At 34.9% G+C, this 18,179-nt stretch overlaps 1 protein-coding gene across 3 annotated transcripts in view; it reads right to left on the reverse strand.

Moving 5' to 3' along the window:
• Positions 1-18,179, reverse strand: part of CRIM1 (cysteine rich transmembrane BMP regulator 1) — a 148,707-nt gene that overhangs the window by 5,860 nt on the left and 124,668 nt on the right. For all 3 annotated transcript variants that reach the window (XM_039353321.1, XM_039353322.1, XM_039353323.1), the window contains 6 exons: positions 8,934-9,055; positions 7,526-7,735; positions 6,245-6,460; positions 3,910-4,131; positions 1,310-1,504; positions 386-505 (listed from right to left, as the gene is read on the reverse strand). In XM_039353321.1, coding sequence (XP_039209255.1) covers positions 386-505; positions 1,310-1,504; positions 3,910-4,131; positions 6,245-6,460; positions 7,526-7,735; positions 8,934-9,055 — 1,085 coding nt within the window. The remainder of the gene's footprint in view (positions 1-385; positions 506-1,309; positions 1,505-3,909; positions 4,132-6,244; positions 6,461-7,525; positions 7,736-8,933; positions 9,056-18,179) is intronic.

Genomic DNA, 18,179 nt, shown 5'->3' on the forward strand with positions numbered 1-18,179 from the left:
CTGTAAGAAGTAAAGTTAAATAATGTGCAGTTCCTGGCTACAGAAATTATTATCCTATATTAGATTGAAATATAAACAATTGTTCTGAACAGGTTTCCCTATTCTTCTGCTTCAAGCAAGCCATTTTAATGGCAAAGATAAGTTCTCACCACGGGAACCTTCCCCAGTCTAATGCTGAGAATGTGTTATGGCCTCTCATCTCCAGCCAGCAGAGAACTGTAGCTCAACTCATTTAGAGAAAACCAAGTTCTTATAGTGAAATTTGGCATTCCTAAAAATCTTTCAAAATACTAAAATTGCCAAAATGATTTTAAGAAAAAACAGTCTGAAGCTTACCTAAGTGTCTTTGCTTTATGCAGAGATAATCGATTAAAATGGTGTTTACCTTTATGAATATGGACATCATTTTCACTGAAGGTAGGCCAGATTGGTGCTTCTAGTTCTTTATCACCTCTATGATTTGTCTTCTCAATTGGAATGTTGGTAGGTTCAGGTACATACATTTCTGCAAAATAATAAGGAACTGATAGGAAAGCTAGCTAATCTAGATACCAGCATTGTTAACAAAGTTTGTGAATAAAAGCTATTTAAAATGGACTCTACATTTAATATATTAAAAACATACAATACATTAATGAAATATTTTTTTTAGTTCTTCAGAGCTCTAGGTGTAAATAGGCTGCCTAAAATTATAAAGTAAAAGAGGCAGAAAATATGTCTGATAATAGCATTATGAAAACCCAGTCCTTATCACTGGTAGTAACAACAGATAGGTTTTTGAATTACGGTGTTAAAAAAAACATTCTTTTTCTGCCACTATGAACAGAACAAGATTTGAAAACTATAAAGCCTTGAAATACTGTTAACAAAGATGTTCTTTTACTGTTTTCCATGTAATTGCCAAAATACATAAGCAGGCAAAACGGTTGCAAAGTGTGATCATGTGCTGCAACTGGTTATAAATACAAGCCAGTTGCCAAGTGCCCAAAATGTGATTATATGACTGCGGAGATGATATGGCAGCTGGAACTTTGAGGATGGGTCTTAAGTAGCTTTTCTGAGTCCATCGTAACTTTGAGCAATTATTAAGTAATCAGTCATAAGCCAAGGACTTACCTGTAGAGATTTTTTTTTTAAAGATACCAAAAAAAGTTTCTGAAAACAAGTCTTGACTTCAATACTGGATACCCGAAAATCAAACTAGAGCCTTTTATTTAATAAAAATATATTCTCTTATCTTGGACAAATGATTATTTAACGTCTTTATGTAAAAAAAAATATAATGACAAACTACCAGAATCTAACTTACCTGGGCACATGGGACAGCAACTTCCCTCCACATTAATTGGTTCCACGCAAGGAAGAGAGGGGCAACTAACTGTGGAACAAAGCGTCTGACCCTGCAAGCAGTAGCAATGAGTGCAGCTATCAATATCCCAACGTTCTTCATCCGCGTAGGTTTTTCCATTAAAATGACAAACTGCCTTCTTTGCTGCTGAGTCTTCTGTTGAAAGAATGTGCCATAAAAATGCAATAATTGGGGATTGTATTTCAGGTCTAACTTTTCATTTTCATTTGTTTTTAACTTGCCTGGTTGTTCTTTCCTGCAGATATCTGCTTAATCAAAATGAAATAGGGAATAGTAGTATATTAGCAAAAGGGGGAAAAAAGGCCAAGCATTAAGAATAGCAATAGCAATTGGACTTATATACCACTTCATAATGCTTTTAAAGCCCTCTCTAAGCAGTTTACAGTCAGAATATGGTCCTCAACAATCTGGATCCTCATTTTACTGACCTCGGAAGGATAGAAGGCTGAGTCAACCTAGAGCTGGTAAGAATCGAACTGCTGGCAGTCGGCAGAATTAGCTTGCAATACTGCAGTGGTTCTCAACCTTTTTAATGCCGCGACCCCCAACCGGTCATAAGTCGAGGACTACTCAACCGGTCGTAAGTCGAGGACTACTCAACTGGTGCAGCACCGTTTGCAGAATGGGACTTTTGGCAGGCTCAGCAGGACAGAGACAGCCTGGACAATTCCTATTGGCTTTTGAAAGCCAATAGAATTAGACTCTATTCAAGAGAGTCTATTCTATTGGCTTTCAAAAGCCAATAGAATAAAAGGGAGTAGCACAGCTAAGGAAAAGAGGGAAAAATGGCAGACTGGGTTGTTTGGAGACCCCTGTGAAATGTTCGTTCGACCCCAAATGGGGTCCCGACCCACAGGTTGAGAACCACTGCAATACTGCCTTCTAACTATTGTACAACCACAGCTCAAGAATAGAATAATCTTCTATTATGCTCAATTGTTAGTATTTTTGAAGAATATTCAATTATTCAATTCTTCTTCTTCCATTAATAGATTACCTCCACCTATTATTATATTACAGTTCATACATTTATGGGTTTATATCTAAGCAGAACCTTTGCAACCCTTGATAAAACAAATTCCTAGCTGAAGGGCTTTGAGAGAATTGCTTTGGAAATAAATTTCAGAATTGATTCCCTTGGGAATTCACATGAATACATTAATAAGGAAAACATAGTGGCAATATGGAGGTATTGCAATAGAGGTGGGGGTTGGGATGGATTGGAAAGTATTCATTCAACTAAAATTATATCATGCAAAAAAGTAGAATGCTAACTATATTAAAAGCAAACTTGTTTGGAATCTAAATCTTAAACATTAGTTTTCTATTTTAAGAAGTCATTTGGGACACCTAGATCGTGCTTGAGCTGATAAGATGCAAGATGTGAATTTTGTATTCTGTCACAATAAATGTGACAGAATATTCTCTATTTCATAGCAACTGAGGGAAATACGAGCTTTTTTCATTTTCAATTGTCTGAACTCTAAACACAGTTTGTTATTTCAGTTTGCTAGGAGAAAGCAAGTGGCAGAAAATTACAAAGGATGAACCCAGTTAAATATGTTTTTGTGTATGTATATATGTTTATGTTTATATATGTACATATGCAAACACACACAGCTCATATACACAACATACAGCCAGAGGAAAACCCACTTAAGTATGGAAAAATATGTAACCACTGAAAAATGTATTTGTTAGCTAATAATTAAAATAAGAAATTAAAAAAATGCCAGCACCACCTGCAACAAAATATGCTAATATTTTATCTAACTGCTATGATTTTATATTGCTAGCCTGACATATTTATTTATTAAATTTATTTATTAAATTTACATACAAATTTAAGTAACAATATTTGTATCATGTCATCAAAGCACACATTTTGTTACTTGCTTTCCCGGATATTCATAGTTCTTATGGATACAATCTTTGCAGAAAGCAGAAAGAAAAATATGCACAGAATGATTTCACATATAATGCAATAAATGCAAAACATTGGATATGGCCTGAACCAATATGACTGTAACTGATGTTAGCTATGATTTTAGCTCTAGACTACAGAAAACATCAATATTAACATGTCCTCTCCTTTTTGTTAACAGTATCTAGTGAAAAAAAATATACAATCACTCTGCTTCCCAAAAACTTGAAAGGCGTAATTGAAAAGCAAGCAAAATATAATATCAGATAATGATTAGATAGGTAAGAAGACTTCCTTCCTTCCTTTATGGCTAGATCAAACTCAAATGTATGATAAATCTATTTTTGCTATGATTTGTTCAATACTTAATTTTAACAAAACCATAATAATATTATGCAACATTACCTATGATATTTGTCTGTGATACTTAGTCACAAAGAACAGCACTAGGGTATAATTAATAATTACGCTACAGTTCTCAATATATGCTTTAAACGTATCACAGATAAATAAAAAAATACAATTAAGTCCCAAATGGGCAGACCATCTTAACTTTAAATAAGATTGGAAAAAAAGCAGTCCCATCATATTTTTCTCTCTCCTTTCCAGTCCTTACCTATACAGTAAGGACAACACTGCCCTTTCCTCAAAACAGGTCTTTCACAAGATACTGGTGGGCAAGATTCAGAGTAACAGCTGATTCCACCATCCAGACAAATGCAACTAGTACAAACATTTGGTTTCCATGACTCAGCGGTTAAGAAGATATCACCATCATCATTTTTGCAGTAACTGGGCATGCTCTTATTGGTTGACAAAGAAGGCTGAATAGGCTCATCTAAAAAAAAATACATAAAGAGCATAGGAGTGATAGGAACTGGCACGGATATACTTTTTATTTTACATATACATATTTAAACACATATGTAGATGTTCTGAAGCGGAACTGGAATTACTTCCCACTGTAGAATTGGAACTCTTGGTTATGCAAGGTGTTTGAAGACATGGAATGCTGTTAAAAGATCAGGAGTGGAGCTCTATTTTCAATTCCCTGCCATGCTTATGATTCTGTAATGGCCTATTCTTCATGAAAGCACTGAAGCGCTTTGATCAATGTAACCTGGCAGCTAGCAGCATCCTTTGGAATATAATTTTTCATTAAGGGCTTCTACTAAATGGTCCTTTCCCCAGAACAAGTATAGATTAAGGGATTCCTGGATGCTGACAAATCATATTTGGAAAAGGCAGTCCAACACCAAGAGAACTTATATACGAAAGAAAAATATTCTATTTATTTATGCCCAGTCGTCAGAAAATGATGCTTCAGATATTTTTCCTTGAATGCAAAAGAAGTGGGAAGTGCCAAATTATACTTTTAGTTTGTTTTATCAATAGCTGTTCATAAGGAAAAAGAGGAAAAAAGGAATTGTAACCTCTATGATTTTTTGTAACCCTACATTTTTTGTCTCGTCTTCCTGCAGGCTCATATACCCCTGGGCAGGAGATAACAAGCAGCCACATTTGCTTAAACAACTCCCAGTTCATTTTTATGGACATATACACACCCCTACTTTGTAATAACACTGTTTTTTTAAAAAGGTGGGCTGATTCATACATATTGCTAAACAGGAAAGAATAGCCTGTAACACTGAATAATGACAGCTTCTTTTAACTAGAATTGCTGAAGATTGACTGATGAATTTAACAAGAAGTTATTGTCACTCCATAGGGGCTGATGAGCTGCTTTTGTATTTGTTTAAAGTCTGTGTGTAGAAATAAAGACTCAAGGCTACTGATGGGAGTTTTTCTTCCTATTGGTTTTGTGTTCCCTAAGACTTTAAGAGTAAAGGACCACACCTGTACTGAGATAAAAGAGAAACGCTGCTGCACAGGTGTGGGTGGTGTGGGCGGAAAAGAGAAAGGAAAGGAAATGCTACTTCAGCTTACAGCAGAACCGACTGAAGTAGAAGGCTGGTATAAACTAAGAACTATGTTATTACTGCATTTATGATAAGGAAAAATGAACAGTTAAGAACACAAGGTAGAAAGGAAAACTTTTCACCTTGGTAAGTACTGTCACTGGTCACTTATAAATATATCCTTAAGTGAAGGTGAGTAAAGAAGTTGTATATATTAGGCTTAACATATTATGAGTGTATATTTTATATAATAATAATCCTACCTTGTTTAAATGCTCAAGGAAAAACATTCAGTCTTTTATTAATTTCAATGAAACTACTTGTTAAAAACTAAATCTTGTTAGCCATATATATATGAAAGAAAAGGCAGCTAATGCTCTTAGGAATGCTTGAAAATACAAAATGTATTATTAGTTTTAGATACTTATCTCACCTTTTATATGATTTGACCAACTCAAGGCAGTGAACATACTTGATGCTCTGCCTCTTATATTCCTCACGACAACCCTGTGAGGTGGGTTAGGCTGAGAGAGAGTGACTGGCATTAAACTGCCTCTCAATTGAAAACTGATCTGATAGAAAGGAGGATGGTGGAGTCTCTCTAAGGGATGTGTGTGAAACAGGCAGATGGAATATGTTTATTAATCCCCAAAGTGACAAATACATAATTAGGATTACTAGAACTCATATAATGGAAACACACGATAAGAGCTACAAAGTTTGAGTGAGTGTGTAACAGACATATTTAAGTTCAGAAGAGTGGACTTATATTTGGAGGCTCAATTCTGTCTTCACATTAGATACATTGGTGCCCAAGAGCAGTATTCCAAAGAAATACAACTGAAGATTATATTTTGGAAAAGAACTTACACAGGATTAATGAAAGATTTCATCATGCGGTTGCTGGGCTGTGGATACTTTTAAGTAGTATTTTTTCAAATACTATTGATTATACTTATTTTTGAGATGTAACACATAGGGCAAATTAAACTGTTTAAACAAATATGTTAAAATATATTACACAAAGCTAACCTGGACACTGGGGACAACATGAGTCTTGAGTACGTGTAGGATTTCGACAAAGTAGAGGGGGACAAACTTCGGTTTCACATAAGACTCTTGCATTATGACATGTACACTGGGTACATGAATCAATGTTCCATGTATCTCCTTCCATAAAATACTCTCCTCCTGGAACGTAACAAATGGTTGGACCACTGATTTCTGGCTTCTGTGCAATGGATTCATCTGTGAAAAATGGAAACCCAAGAAATAGAAAATTTCATTGACTTTCTATTAAAAATATAAATTCAAGCAATAGTAATGGATTCTAAATCTATTGTAAATCATATTTATAAACTAACTCATTTTAAACATCTAAGTTTGCCTCACTGTAATAAACAAGAAATAAATTTAAAACAGAACTATGATAATAAAGGCAGATTTTGTTTTTAGGATTACCCACTGAATGCTGTAAGTGACAGCAAGGTATTTGGGGATGGAGCAAAGACTAGTTCAGAAATATTGAATAGACTGATTACTTGTAAATATATTGTGATCTCTCTATGATCCAAAGAAGGTATGGTACTTTTGTTCATGTATTTGAACAATCACTCACTCACTCACTCACTCAAATAAATAAATCCCTAGCAAACCGAAACTGGATTCTTGCCTGCTTATAACTTCAAAGAGGGCAATTAAAATTAAACGTATCATATAACTTCCACATACTTTGTGGAATCTTTGTGACTTGTCTAATATGTGGCTATAGGAAGGTAATGGAAGTTACACAGTGATAAATATCTATATTATACAAAAATATGGATTAGTCACAAGATTGTTTTATTCTGATCCACTGACTTCAGATTGATTGTGTACCTCCAGTATAACTCTGATTAAAAATCAGATCTTTGCTCTTTTGCTCCAGTTTGCATAACTAGATAGAATGTCTACAGGAATAACTGTACTTTTCTTTTCTCTCTATTTTTTGGCAATCAAAATAGCCTAAATATTTAAGAATATTTAGCCCTTCTTGCATTCTCTTCATTCAATTAAATTACTAACGATGAGTATGAAAACTAAAATATTTCTGCCTTTGAAAGCTAAAATTATTATGTTCTGGATGTATAAGATTAGTGCCAAGTGTAAATTTATAAAGTCTATGAATTACATGGAAGCAATGCAGGTTTCAACTGGTTTATCTAGCAAGTATCTCAGCCTTTTTTGCTTATAAAATCTTCTCTGGCAAGACAAAAAAGGGCCATGCAGTTAAGAAGCAGAGTTTTTTTAAAAATAAAAAAAATAAAATGGTACCTGGGCACGATGGACAACATTGTCCTGAGTGTATTGTCGGATTGCCACAGTTAGGTACGGAACAAGTAATCAAAGCACACATCTCCCGTCCATTATGACAATAACAATCACGACAACCATCATGCCAACTTTCTTCATTCTCATGACGGTGCCCATCTACTGACAAGCAAGTCCCTAACTTAGCAGGTGGTATTATAGAAGCTGGTATCTCTGTACGTGATAAAAAAATACAATGTTTTAGAATAATTATTTTTAACAGACAATGACTATTCTTAATTTTATTGTTTATATTAACACCATAGTCAGAGTTTGAACACTATCATGGACAGCACAGATTTTTTATTAGGACAGCATACAAATGTGTAAAATCAAATCAAATAAGGCATAGATATGAAACCATGAAAAAATTAGCAAAACACCTGAGACAGAAGGAAGAAAGTGTTTCTCTTCACAATTCATAGGAAAAAAAAAACTAGAAATTTTGGGACGCAAAACAACAATAACAATGAAATAAGCTTTCCAAGGACTGAAAATAAGCTTTGAAAATAAACTCAAAATAAATAATGTGAATTTTTTTGTAAAAGACTGCAGCACTAAAGAATTATTAACTTGCATATGACAGATTTATTAAAACAGTCATGAATTTCTACAGAGAGAAAGTGCCACCATCCTTCTACTTTTTAATATCTACTTCTCAAATATCAAAGCTTTAAGTACCAGAGGGTGCAGTTGTTTCTTTCTCTTATGGGGAAGATTTGTAATCTTTCACACAGAAAACTAAGACATTTACATTTTTGAGACTATATACTTATACAAACTTACATGGAAGAGACAGCACTAATATACATTTTACTTTGAGGACTGATTACATTGTAGAATACATAAATATATGAATTACATTCTACAATTTTATAAACCCTGTTAAAAAAGAAGTGTATTCTATTGTAATAAAATATTTTTTGTTTATTTTTTAATTAATTCACAACATATAAATAAACAAGGAAAATGCACTGTAAAGCGAAGTACTGACCTTTCTTTATAAGAATCCCCTTAATCCCAATGGGATTATAAGCATTCTTAAAAATAATACTTGGTAGTTTTAGTTTAGTGCTTGTATGAAAGTGTGCCAGCTGCCCTGCCAAGAAAATTGAAACCATATAGCAAAGGTTTTTAATAAATTGCCTTGTGACTGGCTATATCCCTCCATGTAAGCCACTGGAAGAATGCCTATGAGATATTATTAAATATTCCAAATTCATCCACCAGTCTCCAGTATTCAGAACTTCCAAGATTTTCACTAATATTCAAATTAAATGGATTCTTGAACATAGATTGGAACAAATCACACTATTTTAATCGTATTTGATGCAAAGAATGTAAAAAATACATCTGAAGTAGTTGCACATACCAGCACATTTGCAGATATTACATCCTTGGTTATTTTTCTGGAAGCCCATTGGACAGATCTTCCCACATGAAAGCTCTGGGCATTTCTTACAACGACAGATTTCACATCCATGCTTGTTCTTGCTAAATAATGAAGATTATTTATATTATTTTTCATAAATCGTATTTTGTTTTGGAATTATTTGAAAAATAAATTTAATTTATTTAAGTTGAATAACCTGATTAAAACAAAAACTTAGGCCTTATTTTCAGTTCATATGTCTGGTTGCCAAATATCTTTCTAATGTATATTTATCATCAAATTAAATAAATGCTCATTTATCAATAATTCTTTGGTGGGCAGAATGCTGTAACACAAATAGAAATCTAAAAGAAGGAGAAACATACAAGAGCTCTGTTATAAACTTGAACTTATTCAATTTAATCAAAAGCAACCTTAATAGGTTTGGATGCTTAATTTTAATTATAATGAATTAATGCAGAGGTGAGCAAGTGATGAACAGAAGGAAAGCTTGATATGTAGCTCTTCACTAGAAGTAATGAATGTTCCCATTTTCAAATTAAAGTATAATGAGAAGCTTTTTAAAAAAATAACGCTGCAGATTGCCCTATACCTATTCTTTATGTTCAAATTACCATATATTTTTATACTCCCCTTCCAATATGAATTACAGCTACTTAACAATCAACTATAACATTAAAATGCAATATAACAAAACATCTCAATTTAAATATACACTTTAAATTAAGAAGCTCAGACTAAAAAACAAAACAAAACCAAATCCTATAATTACAGACTATTAGAAGTTCAAACAAAATCTCTCCCCTCTAGGTTTCTTCTCTCCTGAGTCAGGTTATACTTTGAACATTTCTGAGCTCAACTGCCATTAATGGTATACAGTGGGGCAAAAAAGTATTTAGTCAGCCACCAATTGTGCAAGTTCTCCCACTTAAAAAGGTGAGAGAGGCCTGTAATTGTCATCACAGGTAGACCTCAACTAAGAGAGACAAAAGGAGAAAACAAATCCATACAATCACATTGTCTGATTTGGAAAGAATTTATTTGCAAATTATGGTGGAAAATAAGTATTTGGTCACCTACAAACAAGCAAGATTTCTGGCTCTCACAGACCTGTAACTTCTTCTTTAAGAGGCTCCTCTGTCCTCCACTCATTACCTGTATTAATGGCACCTGTTTGAACTTGTTATCAGTATAAAAGACACCTGTCCACAACCTCAAACAGTCACACTCCAAACTCCACTATGGTGAAGACCAAAGAGCTGTCGACGGACACCAGAAACAAAATTGTAGACCTGCACCAGGCTGGGAAGACTGAATCTGCAATAGGCAAGCAGCTTGGTGTGAAGAAATCAACTGTGGGAGCAATAATTAGAAAATGGAAGACATACAAGACCACTGATAATCTGATAATGATCTGGGGCTCCACGCAAGATCTCACCCTGTGGGGTCAACATGATCACAAGAACGGTGAGCAAAAATCCCAGAACCACACAGGGGGACCTAATGAATGACCTGCAGAGAGCTGGGACCAACGTAACAAAGGCAACCATCAGTAACACACTACGCCGCCAGGGATTCAGATCCTGCAGTGCCAGACGTGTCCCTCTGCTTAAGCCAGTATATGTCCGGGCCCATCTGAAGTTTGCTAGAGAGCATTTGGATGATCCAGAAGAGGATTGGGAGAATGTCCTATGGTCAGATGAAACCAACGTAGAACTGTTTGGTAGAAACACAACTCGTCGTGTTTGGAGGAGAGAGAATGCTGAGTTGCATCCAAGGAACACCATACCTACTGTGAAGCATGGGGGTGGCAACATCATGCTTTGGGGCTGTTTCTCTGCAAAGGGACCAGGACGACTGATCTGTGTACAGGAAAGAATGAATGGGGCCATGTATCGTGAGATTTTGAGTGCAAACCTCCTTCCATCAGCAAGGGCATTGAAGATGAAATGTGGCTGGGTCTTTCAGCATGACAATGATCCCAAACACACCGCCTGGGCAACGAAGGAGTGGCTTTGTAAGAAGCATTTCAAGGTCCTGGAGTGGCCTAGCCAGTCTCCAGATCTCAACCCCATAGAAAACCTTTGGAGAGAGTTGAAAGTCCATGTTGCCCAGCGACAGCCCCAAAACATCACTGCTCTAGAGGAGATTTGCATGGAGGAATGGGCCAACATACCAGCAACAATGTGTGCCAACCTTGTGAAGACTTACAGAAAACGTTTGACCTCTGTCATTGCCAACAAAGGATATATAACAAAGTATTGAGATGAACTTTTGATATTGACCAAATACTTATTTTCCACCATAATTTGCAAATAAATTCTTTCCAAATCAGACAATGTGATTGTCTGGATTTGTTTTCTCCTTTTGTCTCTCATAGTTGAGGTCTACCTATGATGACAATTACAGGCCTCTCTCATCTTTTTAAGTGGGAGAACTTGCACAATTGTGGCTGACTAAATACTTTTTTTCCCTACTGTATGCAACTGCCAACCTAAACTTCTCTATACATATTAGTTTTTCTTCCAGGCTAAACAACAATGAAGAAACCATATGAAACAATTAACTGTTAAGACTTTTGGGCTTCTGGTTTCGTCATGCAGCCACCATGGACGGCTGGGAGATCTGCTCTCTCCCGCTCAGTTTTGCATCGCTGGGGGGCCCTGAAAAGGGCCGAAAATCACCCCGGAGAGGCGACCAGCAAGGAGGGGCTTTTGCTGGGTCACAGGAGAGCAGCAACTTTCCTGTGAAACCTGGCATTTCCTCCAAACTGGCAGACAAAAGGACCGGCCATAGAAATATGGCTCGTCCCTAGGCTGCTAACAGCTGAAGTCACATTAACATCTGGCAACTTCAAAGCAGCGTGGAAAGGATTGGGTGAGATCTGCCTCTCTTACATCCTAATTACTTAATTACCTGCATAAGCTGCTAAAGTACTTTTCCCCCTGTGGTGAGGGAAGGGCGATTTTAGCCCTCTCTCCAGAAACAGCGGCTATCAACCACTTGGGAGTCTAAAACATTGGGAAAAATACTGGGATCCTAATTGGAATTCTATTTTTTAAATCTGGTGGATTATAAGACTTGTAACTTTATGTTCTCTATTTTTTCTTCTTCTCTGATTTTTACTCTATTATTGAAGATTTGGGTTCTTTTTCTCCCCCTTAAAATAGAGGGGGAGAAGAAAACTGAAAAGATCTAACTAACTCTGAGATGACATTTGCTGGCTAAATTTGAGACTGTAACCTGCTATTCTTTAAGAGAGACTTGTTGATTGCCTTAAAAACAGATAAGATACAAAGTAACCTTGAAGCACCATTTGCAAGAAACTCAGCTCAGCTTTTTACTTGGACTTTCTGATCGTAAGTTTTTTGTTTAGTTTAATACACAACAATGGCAGAAGAACAGGAATGGATTTCTCCCATAGAGGAAGTACATGAACAAATTCTTTATATGTTAAAAGCAATTATCCAAACTCTCCGTATGCAAGCTCAAATTATGACTTCAACTAAAGAATCATCTATACAGAATTCTATAAACAAGGGGAAACAACCAAATGTTATGACAGAAGACTTAGATACTCAACAAATACAAACTGTGGAAAACACAGAGAGGAAACTGATAATAGAGAACAAGGAAAGGACTTTTCTTATAAACCAGAAGGAATTTGAAGACAAAAAAGAAAAACAGATGAAAGACAAGATGAATACTTTGCGACAACTGCATCGAATTGAAAAAATAAAGAGAAGACCTGTTAAACCAGCTAGCCCTCTTAAGAAAACAGCCTTTATCAATATCAGACAATAGTTACAACAATACAAGGAGATCTTTTTGATGATTTAAAAGCGAAGATACGAAAGATGATTTGGCAGAGGAAAAAAGCTAGAATTAGACTGAAAGGGATCGGGGTTTTGATCTATATATGAGATCTAAAATAGAATATATTTAAATGGATAGAATATGTATTTTGAACATAAGATATTGTAATGATTTGAGATAAAAAAATTGGTTTTATAAAATCTAGAAATATAAATATCGAAATAAGAGTATTATATTGACTTATTAGTTTGTTAAGATATATGATAGAATTTACATATAAGGTCTGTATTTTAAACATTAGATCATATAAGGAATTGTGATAAAGGAATAGTGTTTAATTAAAATTTGGAAAAAGATAAATATTAAATGTTAAATTAAAATATTAAGGAAAAATCAATTACCAGGTTACTGATTTGCTAAAAGTTTGAATGTTTATAGATTAACTAAGACTTGAATTTAAGATATTGTTATGAGCTGAGACACAGGTTAAATAAAACTTAGAAGTATAAATACTAATAATTAAATTCGTATATTAGCTTGTGTTATAAATGCTGATGGTTTATTTATTTATCTATTTTTCCTCTTTTTCTGGAAAAGAAGAGAGGAAAGAAGTAGAAAAAAGAAAAGAAAAATTATTAGCCCTAAATATGAGATAGGAGACTGAGAAATTGGGATCATTTAAAATCTGGAAATGATAAAGATTAAATATTAAATTTAAATAATAATGCAAAAGTAAAGTTAAGAAAAACTTATTAGGTTATTGTCTAAAAGATGGAATGTCAAAGTAATTAAGATATGTATAGACTGAAGATTATTGATGAATATTAGAAAGGTATTTTTTGTTTGATTGATAGAATAAGAGCTGTATTGATCTGAATATGATAGTAGATATTATGGGGGAAAGAGAAGAAATTTGTTGTTGTAATACTTCGAGATTTGTACTGCTGATATTTAAATGTAATGGAATTACGATGCTCAACCGCCATGCTAAATGCAATATTGGAAAATTAATAAAAAACTTGGACATAAAAAAAAGGAGAGGCAGAGCTGGGGGCAGAGTCAAGAGAGGAGTCAGCCTAGAATCATTACATGCCCACAAACATTCCGTTGACTCTTACCAAGCAACAATTTACTGCTAACCATTAGTTGATTTGACTCTTGTGTATAGGTTTTAGCAATAAATGTCCTTAACTGGGGAAAAAAAAAAGACTTTGGGTATAATCATGCTGGAGAGTTTTACTATAGATTAAAAGTAGCCCCAAATCATGAGAAACAGGAAGTTCTAGATTCAACTCCTGCATCTCACTTTTAACAATTGTGGCTTCTTAACAACAATCAGAAAAAGGTTGTAAAACTGGGTCTGGTCATATGATGACCTGCTTTACAACTGTGATGATTTACAACCATAATTATGGGGTTAATTACAATCGTAACCTGTATCTATTACAACACAGTCTAGCAATTTGCCTATTGTTCTGGGTAAATAACAGAATAACAGAGTTGAAAGAGACCTTAGATGAGAAAGACTTAGACATTCCTAGGATATCCCACTCACATATAAATTTGTTGGCTGACTGATGGTTTGGCTGCATTGGTGTTTAGATTGTATTATTTGGGGGAGAAACTTCCTATCCTTAGCAGTCTCTTCAGTGAAAAGGGGAGCTCTATCTCAAAATAAGAGTTAAGTTTCAAGCCAACTTTATTAAATGAAAAGAGCAATCTGAAGGATCTTTGAATGCTCTAATTCAATGGTGGCGAACCTATGGCACGGGTGCCAGAGGCAGCACTCAGAGCCCACTCTGTTAGCACCATCGCCCCAGTCCTAGGCCTTCAGCTGGGTTTTATAAAACCTTTTCGCTTTAGGCCTCTGCTGCCGTGTGCAAAAAAAGGCGTTCAATGAGTCAATTTCAACTTCTTGTGGGAAAAAAAAAGATCTTGCAAAGTTGGGATTGATTGAATTTTTTAGTCCCAGTCTGCCGTTATCTCAGCCACGCCCACCCAATGGGCCACACCCACCCAATTGGCCACACCCAGCCAATGGGCCACACCCACCCGGCACCTGACAATGCATAAGTGGGTCTGAAGTTGCAGTTTGGGCACTCGGTCTCTAAAAGTTTTGCCATCACTGCTCTAATTCTTCCTAGATGGCATGTCTACATTAAAAACACCATGGTTAAAGAATTGTAATATTTAATAGTTTGAATGGATAGTTAATATTTTTAAACAATAAATTCAATGTCCCTAAGTTATAGATAAATGATGTTCCACAATAAGTGATGACTTCTCTAGTTTTACTTGCCAATGGATAGGAATTGTTGCTATTACATACTTTCAGTTTTTGTACTGAAATAGCTACAATTTCTCCTCTTTAGTGCTAGGCAATAATCACAATGTGAAGTGGTCTCATTCTTCAAATCATCTGAACTATTTGTTCAGGGGTTAGCTTTTTATAGAGTTTTACTGCGAAACAGTAATTTAAAAAGGGGTAAAGCCTAATGTTGCCTCTCCACATCAGTTATTTTATTTCGGAAATTTAAAATACAATCATGTATTTCTTGTTTTACCTACTTGTATGTTCCTAAATATGCATAAAAGTAAACATCACTAGACATTGGGGTTTTTTTCTGAATGAAGGGCTGTGCTATAAATTTCTGTATAATTTTTGTAACACCACTACTACCTTAAGCTAAATGTGAAAAAGAAAAAAAATCACTAATGCTATACCAAAATTAATATTTCGATGTGATTTATTTATTTCTCCTTTAAACTTCGCTCAGATTCAAGTACAAATCTCTTCAATAAGGAATTGGTTTTATTGTATAAGATAGCTTTTGGGTTATAATTGTAATTGGGATCAGAACTACAATTGCTAAGCAATGCAGTCATAAAGCACAATGTCATGTGACCATGTTGCTTAGCAACAGCATTTTACCATTGTTAAGGTACCACAGTTACCACTGATAAGTGAGAATCATGTGTTGTTAAGTGAGGACCTTGTGTGACCATGACGTCTATTGAAGGAGTCCCCATTGACTATGTTTGTGAGAGGTTGGCAGGGAATGTTGGAAATTGTGATCAAATGACCATAGCTTACATTGTCACTGTGAGCTGAGCATATCTGAGCACCAAATGTACTGATAGAAACCCTCTGGTTTTTATGTACATTACAATGCATACTTTAATTGTTGTATTTGTTTTAATTAAATATTTAGGGGAGCTATAGGCTGCTCAGAGTCTGTTGTTTGGAAATCTTATAAGCCTTGTGAATAAATAAATTCGTTATCTGGATTTCCAGAACTCCAGAGTTTGGTAAACATGGCAACAAATACAAACTATAAGCAATGTAAGTAATGCCCTTCTTACGTGCAATAGTAGACATTACTGTTATTACTAATACTAGTGTACTAATAATTGATTTAAGGCACTATACAGAAACAATGTGATTTACATTTAGACTCCTACAATCATGGTCAGGCTACATTCTCTAGATTTTATTTTCTGTCGTTAGTAATTTCCTTCAGCTTTTATTTAAACTTTCAGCTGCAATTGCTGCTTTATCCACTAGATGGGGTACCAGTATAGAATCTGACTAAGAAAAAAAATATGTTCATGTTCAATCTTGACTTGGTTATCTGAACAACATTTTCATAAGAGTAATAGGTAGTTAGCCTCTATAATTAATGGAACAGAGTAAGGAAAGGAGCCTTTATTTTTACATGGAACTACTAGTTTACAAGTCTTAACATTGTTTATATTTTTCATTTCTGGAGGAATCATTATCATTTCTTTTATTCTTTATCTTGCCTAATTTTGGATGAATAAATAGGGCAGAACAATTGCCAAGACTCATCAGTTCCACCCAGCAATTAGCCTTTCTTGCTTATCTCCATAGAATCAATAATTCTGCCAAGAGCAACTATAACTGCATTGTTCAGATTTAGAAGCATGAGGCCAGAAAGCTCAAAGAGTCGAGGGTTCAATTGATAGAAGACCATTGGAAAATATAAAAAAGAACAACTGGTTATGAAAATATGAGAAACTAGATTTCTGAGACTATGGCTTATGATTTCTATAGTAGAGATTGCTGTTGTGAGAAACATTACATCCCAACAAGAACTGGGAAAATATATTTGAAAAATGGTAAGCTTGATTTAACTTTAAACCCAAATATTTAAAAGAAAATCCAGATGTAAGATCTTTAGATAAGAACTTTAAGCATCAAAAGAGGAAAGGACTATAATGGGATCTGTTTTATTAATATGAGGAGGGACATTGCCTCATAAATTTGCTATTTACATGCTAATATGCAGAGCACAGAAACAAACTAGATGAAGTTAAAAACTTAATACAGGAAAGCAGATATAACAAAAATTTGGTAGACTAAATTTCATGACTGTTCCATGCTAATAGAAGCAACAGAAAAAAGAGAGGCAACCTCTGTGATAAAATATTTATACCTGCTAAGAAATTCAAAAGAATGAACTTGGTACCTTTGTTAAGAGTACCTGGATTAAAATGTATGAGAACAAATAAAAACAGCATAGTTGTGGATGTCTGATTTGGAAGAAAAAGTGCTTGGAGGTGGTCTGCGATAACAGGAAAAGTAAACAAAGAGCCTGAGGCTCAGTGTTACCCAACTCAGAGAAGTCAAACTAGTGAGACCTGAACTGTGGGCAGCAAAAGTGAAAAGTGTAGTAAACTGGTCTAGATATGAGCAGTGCTTTCTTTGTCACAGAACGCACCGGAATAGAGTTTTCGATGAATTTTGCAAGTTTTAAAAGTAACTTTTGAAAATTTGATGTTTGGTCTATGTGGACTTGAATTGCTCTCTTCAGCGTAGCAGGTTGGTGGCAAAATTGTTAAAACGGTGCATGTGGGCTGCTTGTGTGTTGAGTCCAATGCATGCGGACTTTGTCCGCGCTGGTTGTGATGACACTGCTCTGCTTGTGGCACTGCTCGGTTTGTGATCGGTCATTTGGTTGCACACTGAGTGCTTACTGTGGGTGGCGACTGTTATGTTTCATTACACAACTGATGTGTGTGGGTGTGTGTACAGGGATTGACTATGTGCGAAAGGTAAATAATTTCTTTAGTTTAAAAAATCATTGGTGAATTGAAAATCTTTTTTTAATTTTTAGTGTAAAATTTACTATGAACATTTGCCTAAAATACAATAAATTAAATTTAGGTTAAGAACTGAATATATACTTTTTTAAATAAAAGATTAACAATATGTAAGTTCCGGCACCTTTTTTCTTACAAAAAAAGCACTGGGTATGAGACATCTATTTCACATGTGTATGAAAAAGAAAGAGAAACTTTCAGGCTCCAATTCTTCTCTTAACCTAGCTAGTAAGGAAGCATTTTGTGAGGGCAGCATTGTGATTGCTAAAATTCCAAGTATGTTTT

The sequence above is a fragment of the Crotalus tigris genome, unplaced genomic scaffold (genome assembly GCF_016545835.1).
Source record: "Crotalus tigris isolate CLP2741 ecotype Arizona unplaced genomic scaffold, ASM1654583v1 scf7180000018511.580666, whole genome shotgun sequence".
Classification (NCBI taxonomy): Eukaryota; Metazoa; Chordata; class Lepidosauria; order Squamata; family Viperidae; genus Crotalus; species Crotalus tigris.